This window comes from Oxyura jamaicensis, chromosome 13 (genome assembly GCF_011077185.1).
Source record: "Oxyura jamaicensis isolate SHBP4307 breed ruddy duck chromosome 13, BPBGC_Ojam_1.0, whole genome shotgun sequence".
In the NCBI taxonomy this organism is placed as follows: domain Eukaryota; kingdom Metazoa; phylum Chordata; class Aves; order Anseriformes; family Anatidae; genus Oxyura; species Oxyura jamaicensis.
In genome coordinates, this window is record NC_048905.1 from 4452159 (window position 1) to 4474404 (window position 22246).

Here is a 22246-nt window from a genome sequence, read left to right on the forward strand (position 1 = left end):
GTGCACCATGCCCAGGATCTGTGGGCATTTCATTTAACTACTGATCGCATTTTCTTTTCAGAGAGCACATGGTATTAAATGAGTCGTTATGATTCAGGCTTCGTCTGGTGTTGGAAAGCATTTCTAATGTAGAAACTGGACATCATCCAAAAATTGTATCTAAAATATTTTTCATTCTGTCAAGGTTTTTTTTTTCACCCTTTTTAGAAGTATTTTAACCATTGAAAGGCACATTGCCTGATGCAAAAACAGCTCAATGATAGTGAATTTAAAAGCCAAGAAGCACAAGCTAGTTGTAGATAAAATTTCATATAACTGTCCCTCTTAAGATAGAACAATTGGCATGAAATGTGACAGAGGCATCATTGGATAAAATATTATGGCTTCACCAGCTGCTCCTACAACTTCAACTAGTTAATATACATAAAAAATAAAAATAGCCTGAACTGGGAATAATGATAGATTTTGGAAACTCAAAAATAATTTAGGTATAGCTTACTTATAAAAAAATTAATAAAGAACTAATAACACAAGAAGGAGTCACTGTATAAGCTTCCATTTATTCAACCATAAATATATACTGATACCTGCAATTCAGTTTTAAAATTCAAAATATTTCCTTTTTCTTAAATGGAAAATAGCAGATATACTATCATCTGAAACTGAACTCAAAACAGTCAAAACTGGCAGTACAATAAAATGCGCTACCTAGGGTCAAAACAAAATCATGTATGACCAGAACAAGCATAGCTAAAGCATTTACTTGTGTGATTTCTGTAAGCTGGTAAAATTTGTCAAAACCAGAATTTGAGTTAGGAGCTGGTAAAAGAGATGACGACTAGGCTGCCTCTGAAAATTCCACCCCTTACCTAAACGTTTTAATAGACTTCAAACTGGGGAGAACAATATTTATGTAATTTCTGAGCTCTGCATTGGCATGGTAAATGGTTATAAACCAGCCTAGTTATAAACCAAAGCTGTGCTGCTCGTGTGCTGAAGTGGTTCATTCCCTGACTTTTTAATGTGGAATAGCATGCAACGAATCAAACAGCCATATGATGCTTGGATGCTGGCTGAAACCCTGGTTTACCCCGTCTTTCAACATCTAAATTATTATGGTGAGTTGAACACACTGAAAAACAAACACTTAGCATGACGGGCCATTTACAATACTCTCTGGCCTTCCCAGAATACGGCCACTTCAGTTTGCTCTTCATCAGTCATTGGAAGTACATCACCTCTGTGGGAGAGTTCCCAGATCAGCTCATTTCTGAGCCTAAATACAATGAATCTAAATAAAACAACACAACTTAGATATGAAATTCTAAACTTGAAACCCCATTTTTTCATGGCTTTTGTAGTTTAGAAGGATCTGAACTTCTGCGCAAGAAACTAATGATCATAGCATTGTATTTTCTCTAAACAAACGTAACATAATTCCTGCCTATTGCAGAATCAGGAAGCTGGTTTTTAATGTACTGTTACAGTTAGTGGGCTTTGTGAGTAATGAATGCCAGTAGCATTAAATTATTTTATCCTAATTTCATTTGCAAATAAAGTATGTTTGGAAAGTTAAAGCATGAAGTTAATGCCTACAGAATCTAGAATACTTCTATTTCAGTTTTTACAAACAGTATTTGTTTAGCAAGTGCATCACCTATACACACAGTTTAGATGACAAGCTTCCTGAGGATAGGTGAACATTTTAGTTCTGTGAAGTAGCAGGATAATCACAGCTGATCAGTAATGCATAATACTACAGAATGTAAGGAAGATTTCCGAACCTAACCTTTACAAATGCCTGTGAAAGAAGGAAAAAATCCCCATTCCACACTAAGGGTTATTATGGCTGTAGAGGTAGTAAACACTGATGTAAAATAAAACCTTAGAGAAATCTCAGTATTTGCACCTAGTTGTTAGTTATGGTGCTACTAAATACAAATACCGAACTCTGACTCTGGTTGGTGCAGTTTTGCATTTACTTAATTAAAAGTAGGGAGGTCATCGTGCTGAGTTCCACTGAATTTGAAACCTTGAATGTGTTTATACAGCCTGTTTATTATTTTGAACTAAATAAAACTCATTAAAATAACTTCTAAAATGAAACAAAGCTTCAAATTTTAGAAGCTATGAAAAGAAAATAAGCAGTTTCAAACCTAATTGGGCTTCTGTGCTTGTGGCACATTAGCATTCGAACAAATTAACAGCTAAACAAAAGTCAGTATGAGAGCTCAGGCACTTGTCTCTAATTCATATTCATGTTCAGCACTACACACAGCCAAATTAGCTAATGCCACTGTCTGCCTGCCATGCCAGAGCTGAAGTCAAACGGTCCTACAGAAAGAAGCAAAGAGGAGGGGAGGGGAGATGCATAATAGCTTGCATCTCAGTTCTCCAGTTACTTATTTCCATTTACTCTAATAGAAAGCATAGAAACTTTGACTCTACTCAGAGCTCTCATTATTTCTATTTAAGACAGGAAAACATACTCGTACCCACAGATGTGAACAACGGGCACGTCCTTGATTCAGGATGCTTTTGTTCTGAATGTACCAACTGCAGCACTCCAAAACTGTACTATGCAGTGAGTCAGCCTACCAAAAGGATTGGCCGGGTTAGGTACACCCCATTAGTGCAGCCACTGTCCTCTGTGTCCTGCCCTTCTGCCTATCTCAGAGGCAAACACTGCAATGTTGCTGGAACAGCAGCTTTGGGAGGGTACACGAGAGGGAAAGGATGGGGACTGCAACAAAACAAAACAAAACAAAACCATACCAAACCAACCAAATCAAACCAGACAAAACACTAACTTATGAACTTGGTAAGGGCATATAGCAGGAAAGTAATCCAGTCAGTTAAGAACTTCTATTTAAATCTCCAGCGCTCTTACCAACAGAGATAAATTTTAGAAGATTTGTTTAGGGTATTAGGAGTTCTGAAAATGCACGTACACTTGCATTCCTTGTGTATTTTGGTTATATTTAGCAGGATATGTAGGTTTATCAGCTATTGTGCAAGCTTGGCATAGAAACATTACTCTCCTGTCCTCAAGCATCTGAATTTAGACCCAACATATTTTCATTAAAGCTGCATGAATAAAGTTAGTATGTAACAGAAATCAGTTTAGTAACTGCTGTCAACAGACAATCAGTGAATCAGAATGACATTTATCAGAATGCTAAAAAACTACTAAAATGTTCATTCTGTGCTCCTGTTTGTTCATTGCCTTCTCAACTCTGGTGGGAGACCAAATTAGCCACAGGTCTGACAAATGTCATTTACTATCAGGTGGAGAAGATAAAGCTCTAAACATGATGTGCTCTTTGGGGAAAAAAGTCAGCTATTCCTTAATTCTATATTCACAATGCTACACTTGAAAGTAGTAAATAAAGGCTGAGCCAAAATTAACGGAGAGACCGTTAGATCTCCTTTTTCTTATCATTCCCTTCTATCTTTTTTCACTCCACGTAGAAGCCTCCTTTACAATGGTGGAAACCAGTCTGAGGGGGAAAACAGTCACCAAAACGTGTAAAACACATCAGACTTGCCAGTACATAAATGTTATTCTTGTCTCTTCCACGAGGCAGGTACATCTAATACTTAATGACCAGCGTGAGGGATCCCTCACTGCATGTATAACTCAAGCAAACTTTGCTCAGGTTTTTTCCAGGTGGCTTTTCTAACATCAGCACGTTGCTGTTACGGCATAGGTGCAGCTGAGCCACGAGGGAGTCGTATTCTCAGTAGCACGCAGAGCCATCAGCTTTTCAGGTCACAGCTAAATGCTTTCAACATGGCCCCAAACCACAAAGTGCTGTTCTTCAAAAGCACCTGGCAGATTGGCTCGCAACTTGCGGCAGTTTTCAGGCTGCCATCAACCTTCCAAACGCTAGGAAGGCCAAAGCACATGGAGCACAGCCCCCTGGCTGGACTGCAAGCATTGGAGGGGGTGGCTGGAAGAAGCACCCTAGTTAGCTGAAGAGACAGTGTTTGCTGAAAATCCAGTTATATTCAGCTTTTTACAAACAGTGCTCTAAAAATGGGAGGTTTTTTTTTTTTTTTTTTTTTTTTTTTTTTTTTTTTTCCGGTTCAACTGGTTGCTTTCAATGAAGAGAACTGGGACAAGGAATGACTTGTAAACCTTTCTTTTACCCCTCATTAAATTAAAATGTGCAGTTCTGTGTGTAAGATAAGTTATGATGCTTGAGTTCCTATCTGGAATCTGTAGTGCCCAAACATGCACAGCTTCCCCAAGGATTACACTAAGACTTTTCCTCCCCCAGCTGCCTAGTTGGACAGAGCTTGTGGGAGTTTATCATCATTGAGAGCCCCTCCACAACAATTTCAGCTGCAATTGGCCAAAAGGTTCAAATTTGATGCCAGGAAAGAGGAGGAGGGATTAGGATTTGGTAGGAAATTGTGCTGGCAGATACATGTTTACTCAGAAAGCTGAAGTACAACACCTACAGCATTTTCAAAAAAACTCACCCATCCCCTCTATAAAGGATATAAACATCTTAAACCATAACAAGCCATTACGATTATTCACCCCAATTCTGGCATTGTACTTTTATATCCCAATATAAAATGTATCTATTCCAAGACACCATTAACTATGAAATTTCCATCTAAAAATTGTTACAATTAAATTTCAAGTTTTGCAGATTAATCCACCGGATGTTCTAAGTAGTTAAATATGAAGATTGAACAGTGGAAACTGTCACTGCATTGCTTCATCTACAAGCTTGGGCAACATCAGACAAAGGAGGCATTTCTTCATACCTAGCAACAAGTACGTTATCTTGTGTGAGAAACTAAGAGCCCTTCAGCCTCAGGGTCTTGAAACATAAAAGTCTCAGTGATTCTTCACAGTCTCGAGACATCCTGACCTTTTGGACAATTTTGAACTTGAGGAATTTGCTTTACAAACACACAGCCTTTCACATGCACTGAAGGTTAGCATACCTTCTTCTAAGTGTCTGAAACAGTTATTGCTGTGCTGTCCTTATTTTACAGTTCCTTGGCATATCATACTTGCAAGGGTACTTGTGACTTAGCTGCTTGGTTAAGTCAGACCCCGTAATACAGAGCTCTTTCCCTGGAAGTTAACTCAGAGCTGTTTTGGGGGTATGAAAGCCCCAGATAGAATCTCTTACTCTAAACCATATGGTTTCCAGCTAACTGTTCCTTTATTTTGGCTTGGCTCAAACATTCTTACTGAAGTGTCAAATTTTGACTTTATGCAATGTCTTTTTCAGTCCTCAAAATGCTTTTAACTTTCCTTCAGACTGTGAAAACAATCCTTGCTAGGAAGAATTATATTTCCCAAGCTGCATCCAATGGCACAGGCTCAATAAGAATTCAAGTTTTCAAAAGAGGAGGAATTGATAGGGGTAAAAAACAGCAATAAATTTCTAATATCTGAAAGAAACGTAGACGTGATTTTTTTCCTGCACTATTTCATATTTCTTCGTAACAAGTTGGGCTAAATAAATCACAGTAAACCTATCCAAAGCAATTTGTTACCTTAAAATAAGTTTGGCAGTTATCGCAATAGACACTATTTTATTGCAGATTTCAAATCACCATGAATGACACCACATATATCACCCAGGAGATGATGGTCTAAACGGGGCTGCTGTGTCAAAATCTAAGCGGTCTCTTGTCTTTGTGCCCAGGCTGATCTCAGCTTTTAAATCGTTCACAGGCTTAATTCAGTACATGAACTAAAGCAAAGGAATTCTCCCTCTGCGGTGATCTGAAATTTATTCATTCACAGTTTAACACACTGAAGGCTTAGACTATTTTGTCATATCACATAAAATGTCCCCAGATAGTCTGGATATGGCCTTCCAAATGTATACTTGTAGGAAGTTTACTGACCCCGAGAATAATGTTTATCTTTGATACCATTAACAATAACCAAATGCAGATACTGTCCTCCTGCTGATATTGCAGGCTGATGTGGAGTTGATTAAATGAAAAATTAGTTTACTTCATGCAGCAATCTTGAAACATGAAACTATCTATAACTCAGCTCCATGGTCTGCACAGAGTTATTAACCACCTCCACTCCAGCAACGTGGAATTCTTACCATGTAACATGCAAATCAAATGCAATCCAAGTAGGGCATTTCTCAAACCGTTGCTTAAAATTAAGATAATGCATTCCTTTGCAGTTGATCGATTCTGCCATGCTCCTCAATACAAGGATACTATTTGCTCTCATGTTTGTATGGAAAGGAGTATTAGACAGCAACACACAAGTCTTACAACACAAAAGCTGTGGCTACATTAGCATGGCTCACTTGCAGCTGTGCCGCTTACTGTTTTTAGGATTCAAAATTTTCCAATTATTTGTTTCTCATCTTGGATATTTCATATGGTTCAAAATACTGCAGTATCACTACAGCTTACGGCCTTCAATGTATACCTCCTGGTATCTTCTCTTTGAGATGGAGAAATATTTTCACTTTTTCAAGAGGGGAGCCTTTGGTATAGAAAAAACAAAGGATATTTTTCTAACAGCTGCCATAGGAGGCACGCAACAGAACTTTTTTCTCCTGAATCACACAGTAGCTTCTTTAAGATGGAAGACACTCTTTTCTATGTCTGGATCTCAATAGCCTTACAGCAAGCACCACAGCTCTGTTCTCTCAAAATTAGACCCCATCAGAGTCTGGATCTTCCCGTGCCTTTGGTTTTGTCCAGAAACAGGTTTGAAGTTTAGTTCATACCAAAAATATGCTAAGGATCCAAGTCCTAGTGCCTAAATATTGAAAGAGAACTTCAGACACGGTAACAGAATTAAATCTGCAGAACAGATGCATGGCTGACCAGTGACTCACAGAGCACAGCCAGCATGGGACACAACGGGGGGGAGAAGGAAAAGCCAGAAAACTCTAGGAAGAATTAAAACATTCTTAAAGAAGAAGAAGAAAAAAAATATATCTCCAAATGTTTCTAAGAAGAAAAATAGAGTGGAAATTTATAATTCCAGAGAACTGTTGTACATATAAGGGAACAAAACCCCACAGAAAAGTGGGCACAGAGAGGTCCTGGTTCCTTACAAGGACAAGCTTGACTTTCTTTTGTTAAGTGCAGAGAAAACCCAAGGTAGACATGGCTTTTAAAAATGTTAACATTTTGTGACCCGTTTGACTCCCATAGGTGGACTTCCCAATAGAGAAAATACATGGATCTAAAATAAGAACTTATGACCTTCTAGGACTTACTAGAATATGGATCATTTAGCATTTTTAAAAGATTTCAGTTAGATACATATTTTAGAGGAAACCACTTCTGTGATAATATATTACAATTATTGAAACTATAATATGCCATTTTTTTCTTTCATCTCTAGCTAAGTACAATAGTCAGAGTACCCCGAGAAACAATTCTGCTTGGAAACACTAACCTAAGTTAACTTCAGAAGAAAGTAGAGTAAGAACTCACTACACACAAGCCTCCGCTAGCCAGCTAGAGTAAAAATTTTGGCCATGTTCCAGATAAGCACTTTCACTCTCCTGGACCCATAGGGAGCATTGCAATTGCACGCAAGCAGGGACTAAAGGGAAGAGCTGAAAATGGGAATAATGCAGGGAAAAAAAGCAAGGATTATAGGCAGTACAGCATTACTTTATTTGTAATGTAACAAAATTGGTTACTTTCATATGCCAATTAATATTTTCCCCTCCTTTACTTTTGATTTAACTCAGCAAGCTGAAAAATCCAACTGCTCTGTGCGTGAATAAAACCTCAATGGTGTTTCATTAAAATGTATGCCACCAATCACATTTGACTTATACAAAAACAAAAACAAAAAAAGTTACTCTCAGCTGAGCTGAAGCATTGTATGCAGAGCATCGTTCCTTCAGGGCATGCAGCTGACTAACGTTGTTGGGGCCTCAGGCTCAAAAACACCACTTAAAAGAGAAAACTCTAGTAAGCAAACTGTCTTTCTTCACTTCTACCTCCTTGTTCTTTCCCCTTTGGCAGTTTCACTTGGAGGGCTGGCACTTCAAAGGAGTCATCTACTCTTGCACTCGTCTTCCTGTAGCTGACAGAACTGGACTGGTGGCTATAGCAGAGATCAGATGAAAATCCAACTAGATCCTCTAGTTCTGTGAAGGGCTAAGACAGACTTAGGGGAGCTTTCTCCAGAGAAGCCCAGATCCTGCAGAACAGCAGATTACCTTCCTCCATGAACATATCTACAGCTCAGAAACTGAAACAACTAGAAAAGTGACTTTCAGGGAAGAACCTGCCGGAAGCCTGCGTGAAAGAGCAGGGAACTAAACTACCTCTTGCCTATCAGCCACAAGGAAAACATTTGTAAGACCTACCTGCAATGAACAGCAAGAGTAAAGCCTTTCAAAAGCAAGTAAAAGCCAATGGCAAGCACAATGTCAGCATGCCTAGAGCATGCCTACAGAAAGAGGTTGACAAATTCAAGGCTGGAGGTAATACTGTCCTAGAAACCAGCCTGCCAAAGGGAACAGAAATGGACTGCTTGTTACAACAGCTCTATTTTGCTGTGGTAGAAGGAAACTGAAGCAGAGACAAACACTGAACAAAGTCAAGACTATTCAGACGCAGTTTCCTTACTTTAGTCCTTGCTCTGCTGTATCTCATCTCTCTGCCCTCCCTTTTCCTCCTTGTAACCTCCTTGTAATTGACTTCAGCACTCCTCTACCCACTAGGGTATAAACACTTAAACCAGTTTGGCCTCATTTACTGAAAACACAGTTTGGATGACCAGACAGAGAATGGTCATTTCACTTGCTTCTGTGTGCAAGTTGTAAGTTTATAACTTCCTGTCCGGTTTATACTCTCATTTCCTCTCTCTCCAATCTAATGTGTTCTGTCCCACTCCTGGGGCCACCTGGGGGTATCTGAATTACTTGTAGCTAAACCTGAAGAATTTCTGATTTGGGAAGTCAACCCCAGTGGAAGTGTCTTGCCTGTCCAGCTTGCTCCTACCCAGCTTTGCAAAGATGAGAAAGCTGTAGCATTGCAGCACCAGCAGTAGTTTCATCCGATGCCAAAACTGTAGTGTTCAGTAAATGTCATTCTCTTACTGAATCATTTCCAGACAGCATTGAGGGATTTGATCATTTCCACAGTAGGTTGAATAAAAGTGCTCTAACTCTTTGACAAAGGCTAGCAACACTTAATATATATTTCTGGCATTCTCCCAGCTGGATTCCAGGCACAATGAATCGCCCATCCTTCTGCATCCTGCCTCAAAGTTTCCTGCAATACAAGTTCAATACTGAGCAGCCTTAGATCTAAACAACAAGTTATATTGGTTGTCAGAACTACCCAGCGTTCGGAGAACAACACTATGGCTTTCAGAAATAAACGACAGCCTTAAAAATGATGGTCTGTTATATGAATATCAATGAGCTAAATGTTTTAAAACTGTCTTTAAAATTAATGGAGTTAAATATCAGCACAATTGAGTTTACCCTCTTGTCTCCACCTAGGCCTCTTTTCCAACACTCTGTTCCTGTTCATTCTCCACATGCAGCTTCTGACCTTGTATTGCTCTCTTTCACCAACTAAAAGCTTCACTGTTTTAATAGTGCTGTGAATAGCTAGGTTGAAATATCACTGCATTTGAATTCAGCTTGGTATTACAAACAGTTTCTGTGCTCTATAAAGAGAAACGAGTGGTTTTCAAGAGATCCTACCTTCATTCTAGCTTCTGTATGAAGTAATATTTTAGTCCCTTTCCAGCTTTATAAAGAAGTAATTACAGCTAAGAAATATAACCTTTTTCATAAGAGCTCAGGCTTTACCCTAGCTAGTTTGAAAAAAAACAATAACAACAGAAAAAACACAAAAGTGCAATCTCAGTTCTGTACCCTGATTAATATCATCAAACACATTTGAGCTGTGATGTGTTTTGTTCTGTGCCATGATGAGTTGGAGGGCATGGATTAGCCTGCAGGTGCACGAGTACAGTAGATGAACTAATGCACCTTGGGGGTGTTCAACTATTAAAAAAAAATCTTAGAGACGTGCAAACAGTTCCTTCTCCTAGCCTTCATGACCATTTTTCATTTACAAAAGATTAGATTCTTCATGCAAGTTGGCATTTGCTCACAGAAACATAAGTTCTCCCAGACAGCACATTATCATTTTTATTTCTCTTATATGCAAGCTCTCCCCAAATACTCATTCAGCTCTATTTTCTACTTACAATGAAACGAGAGATTTCAAGCCTTTGAATGCATCAGGTGCAATGTCAGATATTTGATTCTTGCTGATGTCTCTGTAAAGAGAAGAGGGGATTAAAAGAGTATTTGTAAATTCAAATTTGATGAAAATAGTTAAGCTTGAATACTTTTATAACTGTGGTGTTTTGGAAGAATATACTTGGTATAAAAATGGAACCAAAAGATTATAGTACCTCAGAGAAATTACAAACCACGTTAAGAACACAGATATGCAAGTTCCAGGAACAATCAGAAAACATCAGTCAGTATGACAGGCTGAAGCCTCAACATGTTGCAGCTCTCCTGTTGATAATGTTATGGACATTCAAACAAATAAAAGTTCTATGAAAAGCTTTGAACAACAACAGTGAGGTAGCCAATGAATAAAAACTGTTGGCAAAACCATCTTAAGAACTATTAATAATGGAGGTGGCATTGCGACTCTTTGCAAGCTCTCCCTCAGGCATGAGGGGCAGCCTGTACCAAAGTTCAAAGAACTTTTGAACGTTTAAATGTGGGGATGAAAGGCTAACTTAAAAACATATATGACTGTATTTTGGTTTTAAGTGAAATCATAGATAAGATGAGAAGAGGCACAGACACCCAAAGCAGGTGCCCGTGTCACAGAGCTCAGCCCTGTACCGGTGATGTTTGGGTTGTAATGGCCTGGAGAAAACAAGCAGTGCAAAAATCTGCCATGACCATGATCTGGTGCAGTAGGCGAGAAGAGGACTGACACAGCAATGGCAGTGCTGCCCAGATTTTCAGATGCAAAGGAAAACACTAGAGCATTTGAATGGACCCATGGACCTCTGACATGTTGCAGCCTGCCGCTGGGAGCCCCAGTGAGACTCCACCAATATTCCAGCTATGATGCAAGTGGAATTCAGTTATACAATGCTGTCATTTGCTACGGAAAGTGAGTTCCTGGTTTGAAAAAACAAAACAAATCAAAATAACTTTCAATTTTAATCACAACCAACCATGTATATAGAGATCAAATACAGACTGAACATTTTTTTTATATATATATATGGAGCCAAATTTACTATGCCTGGGACACTGCTCAGAATTGGGCGCCTTATCACGACTGTCACTGCAAACCAATCACTCTGTCAGTCAGTACAGCTAGGTGCTTAGCTAGGGGCATAACTTTCAGCCACCTGGCTGCATTCACTGACAGTTGGTATCAGTAGCATCAAATCGTTTCACTGATGGCTGAGGCTGTACTAATGCAGTATTTCATATTATACATCTTTTTTTTTTTTTTTTTTTTTTTTGTCTGCTGGGTCAAATGCTGACAATCCCAGATTGACACTTAATAAACAATCCTCAAAGAACTTTGGAATCAGAAAGTCAGTAGACTTTACATGTTTTGAGGCATAAATTCTGTTGGATAAAATTGTAATTAATTCCTCTAGCTGTTTTCAAATCTAGCTGCATAAAGGAGGATTTTCTTTGGTTCTTTAATAAGGCTGTTGAAACAACTGTTCTGCAACGTGCAGGGGTTTTCTGTCTGAGCATCCTGCCTACAAGGAGAACATTCAGTGAAGGTTGCTTGTTCTTCAGCTCAACTCACAGCAGCCAAGTTTGTGACAGTGAAAATAGGTATGTGTATTTTTATACCTTTTGTTAAATCTGTTTAGACCGTCTGCTAGCATTTGATGGTTTTGGTCTAGTAATTCATATGTAAGCAGAAGTCTGGTGGGAATTTGTGCTATCTGTGTATGAGGGAATAGTAAAACCTATCACAAAGAAATGAAATCATGAGCTTGCTGAACAATGACGATCTGAAAGGGGTTGTCTGGTTTTTGGAAACAAATATTTCAGCACTATTTTGTTGATTTGCTACATTTCAACATTTCCATCCTTTCTCTCTCCTGTGTCTGGATGCTAATGAGCATATAACTAATGGTGTCTGAACATGCATAAATACCATGCTGGGTGATGACTCTTACCTACTTCATGCAGATGCACTACAATCAGCATTAGAAGATAATTAGACACATTATTTCCTTTCCATTAGAGCCCAAGCTCCACTGCCGTTGAAAAAGGAGGCTTCATCTCCTTCTGACTTGACTGAGGCAAAGAGATTCAATTATGTCATTGTACTTTTGTTCCCTTCCTTTGGTCTGCTGCTGGCCGGTAAGATCATCCTAGTCTGTGCTTGATTTACATCAAGACAAAGAGATAAGGTTTTTTCTAACCTGCACAACTAAGTCAATTTAAGCCTTACAAGGCTCATTTCCATAGTTTATGGTGTTACTGAATCACTCAGAGGAATTGTGGCTCTTTAGCTGGAAATGTAATGAACTTATCAGGATTCCACCCAGGCAGGGAATACATTAGTCACATCACCCTTGTCTCCCTGCAGCTCTGACAGCGCAGTGGAGATGATCTTCTTTCAAAAGGTTGTTTAACACACCTTGGAGCATGGCTGTGCTGTTACCAGTTAGGGATATAAACTGTTTTTTTAACTTTGCAGCAAGGAAGAAAGGATACCCTATGAGTCACTGTGTAACATATGACTGTATGGCAAAAGACATTGGCTTAAATGTCTTTACTTTAAAAGGTTTTGAAACAAAACATTTATTTTTAGATGCAGCCAAATGCAAAACTATTAATAACACTGGATGAACAACCTCTTTGTTGACTAGCATTATTAGAAATACATTAGTTTATAATCTTTAATATTTTAAAGTGGACTATTCTCATTTGACAAGAGTACTCAGTAAAACTCCACGTCATGCAATGTTTTAGTTTCTAAAAGCTGCTTAACAGAAGTATCAACATCACAGAGCTACTGAGAAGACTGAAATCTTAGTGTGTTTTTGGCTAAGATATAGTAAAATGAATGTGACAACACAAAATGTCATTACAAGCACTAGAGTTAGAGAGGTACAACCACATCGTTCAAAGTGTCTTAGTCTTGTGCTACAAACTTGTTTGTTTAAAGGCTCAGAAAAGCAAAGACAAAATCTGAGGGAATGACATAAACTTTGGTACTGTTAGCTTAGAAGTTACAGAACTACTGTACAAGCACAACAGGTGATATGCAAATATATTTTAAAAGGCATGTCTGGGCTAGCTGAGATGTACCTCATTCAAGCCCACAAAACCTCTACTAGAGGCCCTGGCTTATTGAGCAGAGAGCAGGAGCTGTAACATTTCCTTCAAATCAGGGGAACCATCATCCTGCATTATGCAATCCAACTGTGTGTTTGAATCCTACAGGTGCTACATCTGCATTCTGAGACTGATACATTTAGCTTCATTAAATTTATTGTGTGAGATGTGAGAAATTAGGAGAATTACAGCACACACAAAAGATTTCAACTCTTCCCCCTGGAAGTTCCTGAAGAGACGCTCCAAATAACTATAGCTAGATGCAAATATAAAGTTAAATTAATATACACACATCTACAACCATCTCGATTTAAGTCATGTGAAGATTATCCTGGACAAGTGGCTCTTACCTATAAACCAGGGCCAGTTATCTAATTATTTAAGAAAAAGAAATGGCATCATCTTGCAGGAAGTACTTGGTGAATAATCAAAATACTGAGAGTGAGCAGTCTGCATCCCTACCATTCTACCATATGCACTCACAAGAAGGAGTAGCACACAATAATATGATTCACAGTGTTGTGCTAATATTACCCTCTGAGTTCTATCAAAATATTATCCATAATAAGAAGAATAATAAAGTTCTTCATTTGCACCCTGGGTACAAATGAAATCAATAATCTTCTTGGCGTTACACCACTCATTGAAATTACCGTGAAAGAAATTAAAAACGTATAAAGACTTCAGTGATAATCAAGCATGTCCTGCTGTTACTTAAATGGGAAAAAATTAATAATTCTTTTCTTTTAAGGGGTAATTTCTTGACCAAAGAATATTTTTGTGTTAATAATGCTGGGATTCTTGCATTCAGAGAAGATAATGTCCTTTTTCTCTTTAAATCATTGAACAACTGCATTTAATTGAACTTCATGTACAATGTAATGCCTGGCTTAGAGCCCGTGTCCAGCAGCAATAAAACTTCAACAAGGAGACAGGTCAATAACCAAGTGGCAAAACACCATGTGTGTTATGGGATACTCTGCAGCCTATCTATCTATCCCAAGTTCTTCCAGAAAACACTGTTACGTTAATTAAGCTTTGATAGAGATCAACTGGAATGATACCTTATTATTTAACTATGAGTTCGGATCTCATTGATTATGCCAATAATAATTCAGAAAGCTGTTAACACAACTTGCTAACAGAATCCTACTCCTATATTCCAATATTAATCATTTCACATAATAACTAGCAAACTGGTTTGGAGCAGCAAGTCAAATTAAAAAACTTTTTTTATTTTTTATTTTTATTTTTTGGTCAAGTCCCATAAAGCTAGAGTCCACAAATCATGAAAAATGAAAGGACAGTAAAACATTGCTGAAATCTAAAATTAGTTGTACCTCAGAAAGAACTCAAATAGTGACTCTAATTATGGAAAAATTACAAGCTAGGTCACTGAAAAGGGATCCATCATTTTTCAGTGAAATTACTATCTTGCTATCTAATACAGTACTTCTTTAAAAATACATACAGCTATATTGAAAGTGAGACTGAAGAATAGAGACTCTAAGATTGATGATTTGACCAGTTAAATATTAAGATCCATTTTTACAACTCTTCAGCTTTAGGAATTGGATAACTCTGGACTGGCAAACACAGTAATTTCACTCTCAATCCAATGTTACAGCACAGGCACATTTCAGTTTCCAAAAGCATTACCTATCTGATGAGTCAGTAGCCTTTTGTCAAAGGAATTGACAGTTTCTTAATTCCAGTAAATATTGTTCACATTGGAAAACAACAACCGTAAAAGGCATCATTTTTTTGCAGCCTTAGCACTGAGTACACAGTCTGAATGACTTCTGGAAGTTAATGGTCTAGTGGTGCCCATCAAAATCTTGATGGGATGGTGAAGCAGGAGTAACTTGTTTTACCATTGTCTGTATTGTAGTTCTGCTGTCACAAAGTTTCTTATATATCATTTAAAAACAAAAAGCAAGAAAGACCAAAGAGAATACCCAGGTTATCTGCATGAGAGTGCTGCTACAAATCAAGAATCTTTTTTTTTTATTATTACTTTTTTTTTTTTTTTTTTTTTTTAATCCAAGCAGACAACACAAGAACTAATAAGGGAAGAATTGTCTGTGTATCTACTGGTAATTAAGAAATGAAAAAATGAGCTCCAGCAGGCTTCTTTGTTTTCTTGTAAATAATCAAGCAATTGAACGCACTACAAAAGTCCTAACCACTCTGCAAGAACATGTACTCCTGCTAAAACCTGGGACAGCTAAATGGAGCGTTCTGAACTGAAACCAGAATGAATGAGAGAAAAATAAAGAACTTAAAATCTTTTCTGAGGAAACAGATTTGTTTGAACAGATTAACAGCTAATTAGCTCACATCATTTATAACAGAAAGTGAATTTAACCATTATAAAGGATTTCATGCACTGGTAGGCATCCTGAACCACATTCCATTGTTGCTTACACTTTGAAGAGATTATTTGTGCAATCCCCAGTGACTTCAACATAGAAATTGCCTATATGTTTCTAAAATAAAGATGCTGAACTTGAGGGTAGGATATTCAAGATTGCCCTTGCATGTTGGCCTTATCAGTAAGACTTACATTCTCTTAAGTTTCTTGTACTGGGTAAAAGCTCCAGGGGGGATGATTTTGATGAGGTTTTGTTCCAAACGTCTGAAAACAAAAAAAGTAATATACATGTTAAATACACAATTGTAGGACAGGAATTACGTTAAATATTACAACTTTTTTTTTTCTTTTTTTTCTTTTTATACAAGTATAAAGCTATTTTACAGAGGTTTATATGTGAAAGAGATTTTTCTTTTGAAAGGCACTAAATGGAAAAAATACTGAGGAAATAACTTTCCTTAGAAAAGAAATTCATCTCATTGATTACATTAAACCTGTATATTAAAAAAAGCCAGAAGCTATACAAGTTGCATCTTTATTCGTGGAATTAAAACAACAAACAAACCAAACTTAGGTGTGTTGTATTACTACTTAGTCAAAATTAAAGTAGAAAATACAAAAGCTTCCCCTGAGCAGCTACTGCAAATAGTAGGCAGCTATCCAAACTGCAAGCTATGCTATTTGTGACAGCTTAATGAGCAGATTAATAATACTACCAGAGTGACTCAGGAGCAACAATCTGTGGGAACATGCTAAAATTCCGTCCCTGTATCCACCACTTGTATTAATAATACTTCTGCAAAACAATGTGGAATGCACAGCAGTATAAAGGCAGATTTTTAATTTTGGGAGGGACAGGGGGAGAGAGATTTAAAACAGATGAAAAAGGACCGTGTCTTCCGATTTTATCTAACAAATATTGAAAGTGTTCTAAAATATGGCCCGGACTAAATGAAAATGCTACTGTTCTCATTTCTGAGATCTGGTTTGAAAGAAACATTCTTTACAGAGTAGCATAAATGCTGATAGCAGTAACAAAACGTAAGCAGCTTTAAGATAGCACATCGAGTAACCACTGAGATTCATTTCTATGCCTTCACAAAAACATTTTCAAGCCTTTGACAGCAAGATCCCAAATACCTGCTCAAAAGACTGTCTTCTCCTCAAATGAACCCTAAATATTCATCTCAGTTAGAAATGTAAAGTCGGACCCCCAGACAACAAATTTTAATGTCCATGGCAGCTAAAATACTACAATCACACTTCGAATTGAAAGCAAAATTTGTTTTTACCTAGCTCTTATTAAAAGTTGTGTATTTTTCTTTTCCAAAAATGTGATACAAACAAACAGTTATAATAACAAAAATCTGTGGTTGGAAATGGTTTAGAATTGAAATGCAAAACCAGACTGGAATGAAGGAATGAATCACTCTAGCCATTTAGAGCTGCTGCAGCAGTGCAGAGGAGAGAAAAATGTTAAAAACCAGGAATGGAGATAAAATGAGATGCAGAGAGAAGTAAATCATGGTTTTTAAAGGACTTTGGAAGAATGCAGTGAAAATGTGTACAGCCCATCAGCCCTCTACTGCACAGCGTATCCTTCAGTTGATCTGTGCTTTCAGTAGGCAAAAGTCCCCTTGAAAATAAGATACTTTACCAGCTCAGTTATACTCCAAGAAGCTACTTAAATTATGAATATAGTGATACTTGTACAGTCAATTTGCATAGCCTTTTTTTTTTCTTTTTTCTTTTTTCTTTTTAATTTCTTTAGTACTCTATTGCAAAGGTTGTGAGCAGGGTTAATTCTCCTCCTTGTTCTGTGATTTGAATTAGTTTGTGAGATTTCCCTACCAGTTGGTCTAAATATAACATGCATCATTCCTGGCAAGTCCACAGTGAAATGCAAATTGCTGAAAGCTTCAGCACACTACTATTGTTGGGTGTTTGTCACCAGAATTAGCAGTACACATACTCTTCCCATAAAGGCTTTTTGTCAGCCTGCCAGTTTGGTGTTTAACTCCTCCCAAGTGTTTCTCCATAGACACTTCTAGGAACAAAAGAGGGCCCTGCTCATCAGATTCCTTGCCTCATGGATGGAAACTGGGGGTTCACACACTGCACACAGGCGCAGAGCAGTCCTTGCGTTGACAAAGTACAGTGGCAGAGGGAAGTGCGGCTCCGTTTTATCACAGCTCAAAATTCCGAGGAAATTTCAGTCACTCAGAAGTGGAAATACACACAGAAACAACCCCACAATGGGCAAAAAAGTCAACATTGGAATAGTCACAGCCCAAGTAATAAAGGAGATTTCTAGAAAAAAAATGGAGAGGAATACTGAAGAAGTGCTGTTTCACAGAGCTCCCTAGATGACTTCTTCATCCTTTCCTACACAATTTGCAGCAGATGGCCTGTACACAAGTAGATGGACAAGGCTCTTGTCTTCTGCTGCTTCTGCTGCTAGATTTTCACCTTATCACTTTTTTTTTTTTTTTAAATTATTATTTTATATATATATATATATATATTTATTGTATGAGGTTCTTCATAAAAGAAGGACTAAAGACTCCACAGAAGACATGATCTTAGCGACTGTATTTTACAGCTGCTACCGCAGGGGCAACAAGAAGTGTCATGGACAGAGCTTCTGTCATCAGGACATGTTCTCAGGTGGATTCCCACTGGGAACAAAACGCAGCTGACCTTGAAGCATTAAATAAAGTGCAGTATTACATAAACAAGTATTTAAAAAGTATGAATTACTAGTCTGACTTCAGTTTATTTTTTCATAAATGCATGTACAGACTGAAATGCATAAGCTGAAAAACACGATGCAGTTACACAAATAATACAGTAGAAAACACATTTTTGGTATTAATACTTGGAGCTGGCTGTGCTTATAAATGACATGTGAAGGCCAGTACGGGATTAACAACCTCTAGGAAACACTAGGTTTTGCCTGAAGGGGTGTTGGCAATTTCAAGTTGATGAAGACTTAATTATAAACCAACGTTATTCATGCTGTAATGGGTAACATTGCTGCTAGAGGTGCCATCTTTCAAATAAAGTAAACAGACTGCTTCCCAAGTCTTGTCTTTTTTTTTAAAGTGAAATGCTAGTCCAAATTTCACAGCCACATTTTATTTCAGAGAGAACTGTCTACCTAGAACAAGAGCTGTGCAAAACTTCATTTTTCATTGTCTATGCCTAGATGTTATGAAGTGCTGTCATACAAAAACAACCTGTGCTAGTGCAAAGCAGCAAGCTGATTTTTTGTGTGTATCACTGGAATATACTATAAATTAGGTTTACAGCACATTTGAGAGCTTCGTCCAAGAGATAAAGTCCTAAAAGTGTAAACTTTGATCATTTGAACTACTGTCTACCACATTAAAGATTTCTTACAACTCAGTAAAAATTTTCCTTGATTTTCCTCTGGTATTTCATAATAAGATCCATTTAAAAGAATCCACAAGTAGAATTCACAAAACTGATCAAATAAATTGGCCGTGTTCAAACCTCTCGGGCTTTTGTTCCTCCTTCCAGTTACCCGTTCCACTGTGCCATGTTGCCTGCTGCCAGCTGTATCGTTTCAATGAATTGAAGCATATCTCCCCCCTTCTGACATGCAGCAATGCTCTGTCTGCCTCTCGATGCTTTATTTTATTGGCTTCGACAACAACGTCAAAGGACAAGAACAATTTCCTTTCTCCTCTCTAATATATTATCAGAGATTGGAAAGTATGCGGACCCAGTGGATTCGGATACATTTTTCTTGTAATAACATGATGCTAGACAGGATAAAGTATTGCTTCTTCCCACTCTTTTTAAATAAGTTCGCAGCAATGAGAGCAAAAAGTAAACACATTGGAGAAAAAAGGGGAGGAGAGGGGGAACTATGCAGTTAAATATGACAAATGATCCCAGAGCAAAGAATAAGCACTCAAATTCCCATGCTAATCCATCTCAGAGTTCACTAAGGTGCAAATCTTTTCATCACCTCCTCATCTGGCGCCTGTACTGCTCACACCCAGGATGGCAAAACACAAAGGTTAAAAAATTCTCCCTAGGCAGCCTTTGCAGAGCCGGCTCATGCTCTGGGGAGTGACGGAGCCATTTGTCTTCAAGAGTGATTTCCCCTGCAGAGTGGGGGAGACAGCCGTATTAATTTGGACCTTAACTATCTCTCTTTCAATGAGGGAAAGAAAGAATTTGTTACTTGGGTCTCTAATGGAGCAGTTTGCTAGCAATTTTCCCATTTCAAACACCGTCTCAGCTGCTAATGTGTAATGTTTTGTCAAGCTTGCCTACCCATAACATAGACGAATCACTAGCTTGGAGAAAAAGAGAGAGGGAGTGAAGCATCAGTACTGATAATTCTTAGCTGTCACATGAATAGAGCCTACAAATGAGACATCCATGCTCTATTAACAGTGCCACCGAGCTCTTGCCTGAGATGTGTCAGAAACGACCCTCCGCACTGGGCAGTCATCAGCTTCCCTGCTGGGAGACAGAGCATGAGTGAATGAGCCGGACTGCTCCCTGGATCACGTTGCTCCGCTCCCCGTGCTGGGGCTCTTCGGGCCGGCATCACTTGGGCAGCCAATAACCGAAAGCAGTCGCCGGGAGAGAGAGAGCCTAAGGTCAGGTTAGTGCAGCAGTAACCTGTAGCACACATGTCTGGCAGGATGCACATGGCCTCTGGGAAGGATGGGAGACTTGCTTTGCTCCTGCCCTATAAGCGGGGATTTTCAGGGAGCCAGTAAAGGACCACTGGGGGGAAGTAACCCACATGTACATCACAGCCCAAGGATGGGCTTTCTTTAGGAAGGATGAAACTTCTTGAGCATGCAACAGCCAGGAGAGAGCCTGTTTGTCCTTGCCAGGGAGGGAGAACAACTGGATTATAAAAGCTGCTTGCACCATTACTTTACATTTATCTCCTATTTTTGACTTACATATCTTATCATACATTTTGCACTCAAACGAGGAAAAATTCACAAATATATTTTCAATATTTAAAAGGAAAAGATCACTCTTAAGACCGGTTGTCTTGGGGCTAGAGCCAAATTCTGCCCTGAATCTTTTCTTGCCTCTCCATCCACAGCAGGTTCAGGTAGCTGCACTGTGGTATTTACCCAAAGGCAGCACTACACAGGAGAGACCCCCGTTGGGCAGGAAGAAATCCTGTACTGCAGTGGCACTGTCAGCACCTGTGGCTTATCCTGCAATGAAGAATGCAGAAGTCACGCAGTCACTGCCCCTTACACTGCAGCACTGTGCAGGGCACTTCCCTGCAAAGCAGGAGGCAAAAGACTTGTAGACCCATTGCTTTACAAAGTGTTTATGGACCTACACCACCAAGGAACAGCTTTTTTTGACTCTGTCTCACCCCTCAGCTCTCTGAGAGGTAGAAGACATAGTGCTTTGGGATGGAAGGACATCCAGCATTTTAAATATCTCAACACTTACTGCTTGTTTTAACTAACAGACAGTTAAAGCCTTTAGTCTGTACCCTAGCCAAAGACTCTACCACCACTATAAAAACCCTAAACACATGTGGTTCTCCAAGAGTTTTACACTGCTACCTTTCAACACAGTGCCTGAATGACTTCCAAATAAAATTAATAATATGTATTATAACTCCCTCTCTCATTGAGCCTGCCTTTAAGCCTCAGGAACTGGAGAACTGAGAGCCAGTAAACTGTCTGCCTGTATTAAGACAAGGTGACAACCAGAGTTTCCCTTCACATTCTGATATTTGGTGTTGATTTTCAGGGCCTAGCTGTCAAGCTCATCCTGTAGTTATAAAGGTCTGCTTCCTAACCATTCACCTAACTCAGGGCAGATCTGCAAAGGACAAAGTCCTATTAAGAATGAAGTGACTTCTCAAAATAAATCTATCTAGGAAGTTATATTGATAACACTCACCAAAACACGTCTTTCAGAGTGAAACCAGATGTTCTGATGTGTTCCCAGATACCATGGTGTCCATTGAAAAGTGGTGCTGGTCATATTGGATTTTCTCTCGTACTACAGCTAATTTAGTTTAAGCTGACACCAGTCACTAGGTGAGCAGTTGGTCACACTAACAAATGCTGGATTTAGAGTGGCAGTCGCACTACAAATCCACCAACTCTGTTGTATTTTATTTTTTTTTGCCAAGCACTGTACAGACAAACAGGACGACATCAGATAAATCTGTGGTCTGGAATTCTGCAAAACAGTTTTTGACGTAATGCCGACGTCCATATCTATATAGCCACGGAATGCAGTAATATATTATCAAATCTCAGGGCCCCTCCACCTACCACTGCGATACTCCACGTTCCCAGGTGGAATTTTTGTCCCTTCTCATCACATTTCACTGTTACTTTCTCCCACCAGTCTCACTGACTTCTTTTCCCTGCTTCATCCTCAGAGTTAGGGCACAGGCATCCACTGAGCATGCTACCAGTAGCTGAGCTCCCTCTCACTGCAACACCACATCTGCGTGATCTCTTTGCAGAGCCTACAATGAGCGTTC

General features: G+C 38.7%; 1 protein-coding gene across 3 annotated transcripts in view; it reads right to left on the minus strand.

Moving 5' to 3' along the window:
- The window catches only part of SLIT3 (slit guidance ligand 3), a 511770-nt gene that overhangs the window by 150617 nt on the left and 338907 nt on the right, over positions 1-22246 (minus strand). For all 3 annotated transcript variants that reach the window (XM_035338343.1, XM_035338345.1, XM_035338344.1), the window contains exons 11-12: positions 15916-15987; positions 10208-10279 (exon numbers count right to left, since the gene is read on the minus strand). In XM_035338343.1, coding sequence (XP_035194234.1) covers positions 10208-10279; positions 15916-15987 — 144 coding nt within the window. The remainder of the gene's footprint in view (positions 1-10207; positions 10280-15915; positions 15988-22246) is intronic.